Below are 7,346 nucleotides of genomic sequence, written 5' to 3'. Positions count from 1 at the left end.
TGTTAGCCAGGATGGTCTCGATCTCCTGACCTCGTGATCCGCCCGTCTTGGCCTCCCAAAGTGCTGGGATTACAGGCTTGAGCCACCGCGCCCGGCCTGGATTTGAAGATTCTGACGAAGTTGTATGTTTAGAAATTTGTCTTGTTATCTATGATACATTTTTTGAGCTACTTTTTAAGGTAACAAACAGTAAAAAATTATGCATTCCTACTTCATGTCAATTAAGATGTGTTATACAAACTAAGCATTGTCAATCAGAGCTTTTCCCTTAAAAAAAGAAGAAAAAGGGGGAAAGAAAGAGTGCCATAAAACCATGAAGACATACAGTTTTCTATCTTTAAAATGAAAAGAAGTTATTTCTGAACTGTGTAAGTAATGGGTTAATCAAACTTGATAGTTACCACAGTCAGAGTATTAAAGCCAGCTCTCCCAAGCAGATGTCCCAGGTCATTGACAGCAGTGAAAGGAGAAATGTGTGGAGAAAATCCTCCTTCCCTTTCTATTTCTGCTAACTGTAAGGAACACCGAAGTTCATAGAGTGTGTCGCCTCCAAACATTGCACCGATAAATACTCCATCTGGTTTTAAAATATAATGAATCTGTAATAAATACAAGACAACAAAATGATTCAAATTTTTATATATATAAATGTTAAAAAATATATAGTGTCTAAATCAACATTTTATGACAACCATTCCTATTATGCCAAATTAATAATCACATAATTTAACAAATAACATCTAATGCAACCAACTGTCAGAAAATCATGATGCATAATATATTTGGAAAGACAACTATATATTCACTAATATTAATGCCTATAAAAATATGTTGTCTATTTTCAAGTTTTCTAATAGGTACAACTTAGTTTTATAATCAGAAAAATGCTGAAAGAGACAAATATCTTTAATTGGGGTAGGCTGCAAAAATCACAAACCTCCCTGTATCTATGGCCTCTGAAATGTCATTTTCTAACAACTTTCATCAAGATAGGGACTCTATTTCCCCTCCCCTTGAATCTTGGCTGGCCTTGTGACTTGCTTTGGCCAAAAGAATGCAGTGGAAGTGACAGTGTGCCAGTTTCAAGTCTAGGTCTCAAATGTGTTGCATGCTTCCACCTGCTCTCTTGGAGCCCAGCCAAGCCACAATGTGTGAACAAGCCTGAGCTAGCCTAGCGAGGAGGAGGATGTGGAGCTGAGATCAGCCAGCTGTGCACACCGAGGCCCTCCAAACCAGCTAGCTCCAGACAATCTGGCAGTTGATCACAGACACATGGATGAGCCAAGCCAGACCCAGATTTCCTAACCAAATCCAGCCTCAACCGCCAACCCACAAAATCGTGGGCTACACAGTTGTTGTTTTAAGCCATCAAGTTGGGGTGCCTTATTATGCAGAATAAGCTACAGAGAACTCATTATGATTCACAGCATTAACCTAGAAACATATTAGTTTTCTTTAAAGAGAAGTAATTAATTTATTTTCCAGCTTTAAAACAAAACCAAGTTCTAATTGGTAGCTTAAGGAAAATAATGGCCAGAGTGAATTCCAGTATCACAGATTTTGCTCACTCTCAGACTACAAGCTGTAACTAGTTTGAATGACTATTCTCAGCAATGAGGACCATTACAGGAAAAGGTAGATTCTGAAGTAAACCAGAATCCAAATCACAGTAGGCTCTTCTAATAAAAGCACTGTCTTAAATGTATATTTAATATATCATGAAGCTATTAAAAGCAGTATTAATAATTTGTAAAGGCTATGGTTCCTTCCCTTCTTCACCTTTAGTGTTGCTTCCTCCTCTTGTCATCAAACTCTACTAAACCAAACATCTAAGACTTAGTCCTCAGAAGTCTGCAGCCCCCACTCTCCCTCAAACAGCTTATCAACTTCCATGATTTCACAATGACCACTTTCCAATCTCTAACTTCAGCTTGGCCATCTTCTCAGAAGTCTAAAATCATCTTCAACTGCCTATTCCCTGGACATTTGTCTCTCAGCATACTTACCGGCCCTGCTCCCTCCAACCACCACAAGGAAAACACCTATTTATCAAATCAATTCCCCTGTCCAACTGCCATATTTCTATTGCTACCTTCTATTCCCTTTATCTGACCATCAACATTCTTTCCCCTACTTTTACTAATCCAGACTCAAAACTTGAAAGTGAGCTTTGCCTCCCCCGTTTGATCTTCAGATCTAATCAGCCACTAAACTGTTGATTCTTTCTTTGTAGAGTCCTAAATACTCTTCCTTTTAACTCCTACCATTACCACCTAAATTTAGTTTATCTCCTTCTTGGACCACTGAAACAGTCTCCCTTCAATTTAACCAACTGCTCCAGGCATCAGTTTTCTGTTTGTTTGTTTTTGAGACAGTCTCACTCTGTCGCCTAGGCTGGAGTGCAATGGTGTGATCTCAGCTCACTGCAACCTCCGCCTCCCGGGTTCAAGAGAATCTCCTGCTTCAGCCTCCCAAGTAGCTAGGATTACAAGCACCTGCCACCACACCTGGCTAATTTTTGTATTTTTAGTACAGGCGGAGTTTCACCATGTTGGCCAGTCTGGTCTCGAATTCCTAACCTCAGGTGATCCACCCGCCTTGGCCTCCCAAAGTGCTGGGATTATAGGCATGAGCCACCGCATCCGGCCCAGGCATCACTTTCTAATTAGCAAAACAAATATATCTTGCAGAGCTATTTAACACAAATATAAAACAGAGCACAGCAACTGGAAACTGGAAAATTATACACATTCAGATATGGTCATTATTATTTTGCCCACCAGCTTTGTCATGATGTCTTTTTCCTCTTCAAAGCGCTCCAGTGGCTCTGAATTGCATAAACTCCAAATTCCTCAACCTGACACTCAAGTCCTCCTAAATACTGTCCCAATATATCACATTTCATTTCCCAGCACCATACTAGTCCCCCAAACAGGTTTCCTTTTCGTTCCCTAATGCTGATGAGGCTCTTGTGCCTCTCCACTTATCCTGCGATTCTCCCTTCTTAGAATGCCTTCCCAATACAAATTTCACCTACCCTCTAAGGCCCTGCTCAAGTACTTTCCTCTTGAAGCTTTTCTAGGCCACGTCAAGCCACAGTGATCTTGTTCTCTCCTTTGAACACATACTTTTTACCTGCCTCTCACCTGTCTATTGATACGTGTCAATCGATAAAAATTTACCTAGTACTCTCTGAGTATAAGGCATTGGGAAAATACAAATATAAATAAGTAGGTTCCTACTTGCAAAAAGTTTATAGGCAATTAAACTATAAGAAACAAGAAGAAATCCACACAGAGAATGTCTTATGATATCAATATTATTTTGCACAGTTCCTAGCCTGTTGATAAATATTTAAAACTTATCTCTACAATTAGATTTCTTAAATTCTCAGGGAAAGGAGAGTTGCCCAATGTACTACTAATACGCCTAACGGCACCAGGTGATTTCACTGATTCCTTTCCCAACTGTCAGACCTACAAGTGAATAGTTTGTGAAAATGGAAACATCTGTAGGTTTCTAACAATAGTTGAATGAACGTAAGTTTTCTTACCTGCTCAAGTGCTCTAGGAAGGTCATTCACCCAGTGCAAACTAAAATATGAGAACACAGATTTGTTTTAGCTTAATTGGCACAATTAATAAAATTATCACCAGGTTAATGATAACCCATAAAAAGGTGTTAATTTTGAAGTTTAAAACTGCATATCAAAATGCACTGATTGTTTTCATGCAAGTTTTAAAATTATAAATATTCCTAGAGGAAAACCTTCTTTGTGTCACATCAGAAAATTCTTCATGTCAATATATCACTTTGCTTAACTGAAAGAATCTGATATGATTATTTTCTAATTATTCATCACTGAATTATGTAAAAGTCATTCCTACTAAGGCATTTTATCTAAACAGTGCTATTCTGAGACCTTATTTGCAAAAACTAGTAAAAATGCTCAAAGAAGCTCATCAGTTAAATCAATTAAGCTACAGAAATATAATATTCTTCTAAGTCAGACTTTCTTAGAAAAAAAACATTACCTGCAGATCTAAATTTTTTCAAGGCAAATAGTATAACTCATCAAAAGTTTGATTCTGTGAGTTTTCCAATAATATACCATTTTTTTAAAAATCAATTTTTAAGACTTTATTTTTAATTATTTTTTGGAGCAGTTTTAGGTTTACAGCAAAATTAAGAGGAAAACCCAGAGATTTTTTTACATACTTCTATTCCCACACATGCACAGCCTTCCCCATTATCAACATCTCCAGAGTGTGCATTTGTTACAACTGATGAACCTATACTGACACGTGATTATCCCCCCAAGTCCGTAGTTTCCATTAAGGTTCACTCTTGGTGTTGTATATTCTAAGGGTTTGGACAATGTATAATATCATATATCCAACATTATAAAGTATCATAGAGTAGCTTTACTGCCCTAAAAATCCTCTGTGCTCCAGATATATAAATCCTTCCCCAACACAACCCCTGGCAATCACCAATTTTTTTCACTGTCTCCAGAGTTTGCTTATTCTAGATTGTCATAGTTGGAATTATACACCATGTAGCCTTTTCAGATTAGCTTCTGTCATTCAGTAATACGCATTTAAGTTTCCTCCACATATTTTAACGGCCTGACAGTTTCTTTTTAGTGCTGAATAACATTCTGTTGTTTGGATATAACAAAGTTTATCCATTCACCTACTGAAGAACATCTTGGCTGCTTCCAAGTTTTGGCAATTATGAACAAAGCTACTATAAACATTTGTGTGCAGGTTTTTGCACGGACATAAGTTTTCATCTCCTTTGGGTAAACACCAAGGAGCATGCAATCGCTGGATTGTATGGTAAGAGTATGTTTAGTTTTGTAGGAAACAACCAAACTGTCTTGCAAAGTGCCTGTACCATTTTACATTCCCACCAATAATGAACTCCACATCCTTGCTGGCATTTAGTGTTGTCAGAGACCTGGATTTGGGCCATTCTAGTAGGTGTGTGGTACATACATCTTTTTTTTTTTTTTTTTTTTGAGGCGGAGTCTTGCTCTGTCGCCCGGACTGGAGTGCAGTGGCCGGATCTCAGCTCACTGCAAGCTCCGCCTTCCGGGTTTACGCCATTCTCCTGCCTCAGCCTCCCAAGTAGCTGGGACCACAGGCGCCCGCCACCTCGCCCGGCCAGTTTTTGTATTTTTAGTAGAGACGGGGTTTCACCGTGTTAGCCAGGATGGTCTCGATCTCCTGACCTCGTGATCCACCCGTCTCGGCCTCCCAAAGTGCTGGGATTACAGGCTTGAGCCACCGCGCCCGGCCACATCTTTTAAGGTGATAAAAACAAACAAAACCAGAGCTATAAACATTGAAACTTAATCTCTTACATTTTCTTTTTCTTTTCTTTTTTTTTTTTTTTTGAGACGGAGTCTTGCTGCTGCCCAGGCTGAAGTGCAGTGGCACAATCTTGGCTCACTGCAACCTCCACCTCCCAGGTTCAAGCAATTCTCATGCCTCAGCCTCTTGAGAAGCTGGAATTACAGGCACGCAACCATGACGCCCGGCTAATTTTTGTATTTTAGTAAAGACGGGGTTTCACCATGTTACCCAGGTTGGTCTTGAACCCCTGGCCTCAAGTGATCCGCCTGCCTCGGCCTCCCAAAGTGCTGGGATTACAGGTGTGAGCCACCATGCCTGGCCCTTGAATTTTCTTTTAACTCTACTCTCACCTACAGTGTAGTCATGTGTGACAGCAAAAGTCATATTCTCAGTCTCCTCAGAGTACGGTCACACTTTCCTGGTAGAACTGCCTCCCCATGCTGAGTTTCAGGACAGAATTGAATGCCCATTTCAAACCATACTGTGTTAAGCTCATATTTATCCTTCCTAAAGCTTTTCGACTTTAAAAACTAAGGAGCTCATATTACATACTCTGTCATACTTATGGGAAAACAGAAAGCAACAGAATTAGTCACCTGCAAATAGCAAGCAGATGAGCTAACGCAAAAACTCAGGACCTGACTCCTTGCCCACGGTTCTTTATAGACCAAGGTTCTGCATATTTTTCATTTCATAACAGAATGTGAGTTTTCTAACTTTGTTCAGCACATCTAAAAAACCAGGGAAGGAATTACACACTTTCGAAAACATCAAAGGTGACCAGCTTTCCCAGAAGATAAGACTTTCAGGCCAAAGGTGGCAAAGTCCTGGGCAGATCTTGATGATTGGTCACCCTAAAAACAGTTATCAAAAGAGTTGAACTGGACATGGAGAGCCTGTTGAACTTTTGAAAGAAAACCTATTTGATTATAAGAAGATAGGAGAAATAAGATACCACAAAGATATTTTTTCTCTGTTAGACTCTGAGTTATTTGAGGACAGGATCCCTGTCTAATTCATTTTTGCATTCACCCAAAACATCTGGCTCAACGCCTTGTATCCTATAACCTATTTGATACACACTGGCAATACATGTTTGTGTAACATATGTGGAGGAAGATAGAAAACATAAAGGGAAAAGAGTAATCTTGAGAACTACATTCTGGTGCAGAATTATTATTATTACTATTAGAATTATTATTATTATTATTATATATAAGACAGGGTCTTGCTCTGTCACCCAGGATGGAGTGGTACAGTGGCATGATCATGGCTCACAGCAGCCTCAACTTCCCAGGCTCAAGCGATCCTCCTGCTCAGCCTCCCAAGTAGCTGGGACTACAGGCGTGTGCCACCTTGCCCAGCTAATTTTTTAATTTTTTGTAGAGGTGGTGTTTCACTGCTGCCCAGACTACAGTGAACTCCTGGGTTCAAGCAATCCTCCTACTGCGGCCTCCCAAAGTGTTGGGATTACTGGCGTAAGCCACTGTACCCGGCCAGAAGAATTAAGGCTAAAGGAAAACTAGCTGTCCTACATTTGCCAGAATGAGTTTATGATTGCTGGGAGCAGGAGTTTGAAAGAGTATATTCTATGCTCTCTGGTGGAGATAATATAATATAATGCCTCAATTTCTTTTTTTTCCCCCAACTTTCCACAACTTGCTCAACTCATCTATGATAGAAGGGTTTTCCTCCCAACACAACTTACTATTTTGGAATTGCGCTAACATTTGAACACAGGAGCCAATATATTCTTTCAAACTCCTGCTCCCAACAAGACCAATTCCAAAATATTAAGATGCATTGGGGAGACAAACCTATCACAGATGAACTTCAGGAAGTTGTGGAAAGTTGAAAGAAAAAAAAAAAAGTTGAGGCATTATATCATATTATCTCTACCAGAGAGCACAGAATATTTCCTTACTAGAGAAATCTCATAGTTTATAAACCAAGATAACTGGTTTGTAGTTTTTTTTTTTTTTTTTT

The 7,346-nt window shown here is 39.4% G+C and overlaps 1 protein-coding gene across 1 annotated transcript in view; it reads right to left on the bottom strand.

Moving 5' to 3' along the window:
- The window catches only part of NDUFAF5 (NADH dehydrogenase (ubiquinone) complex I, assembly factor 5), a 40,764-nt gene that overhangs the window by 19,616 nt on the left and 13,802 nt on the right, over positions 1-7,346 (bottom strand). Inside the window, exons 4-5 of the mRNA XM_011963536.1 lie at positions 3,554-3,620; positions 402-599 (exon numbers count right to left, since the gene is read on the bottom strand). Coding sequence (XP_011818926.1) covers positions 402-599; positions 3,554-3,620 — 265 coding nt within the window. The remainder of the gene's footprint in view (positions 1-401; positions 600-3,553; positions 3,621-7,346) is intronic.

This window comes from Colobus angolensis, unplaced genomic scaffold, assembly GCF_000951035.1.
Source record: "Colobus angolensis palliatus isolate OR3802 unplaced genomic scaffold, Cang.pa_1.0 Scaffold117, whole genome shotgun sequence".
Taxonomy (NCBI): domain Eukaryota; kingdom Metazoa; phylum Chordata; class Mammalia; order Primates; family Cercopithecidae; genus Colobus; species Colobus angolensis.
The sequence above is the reverse complement of the archived record's forward strand: the minus strand, read 5'-3'. Positions and strand labels throughout refer to the sequence as shown.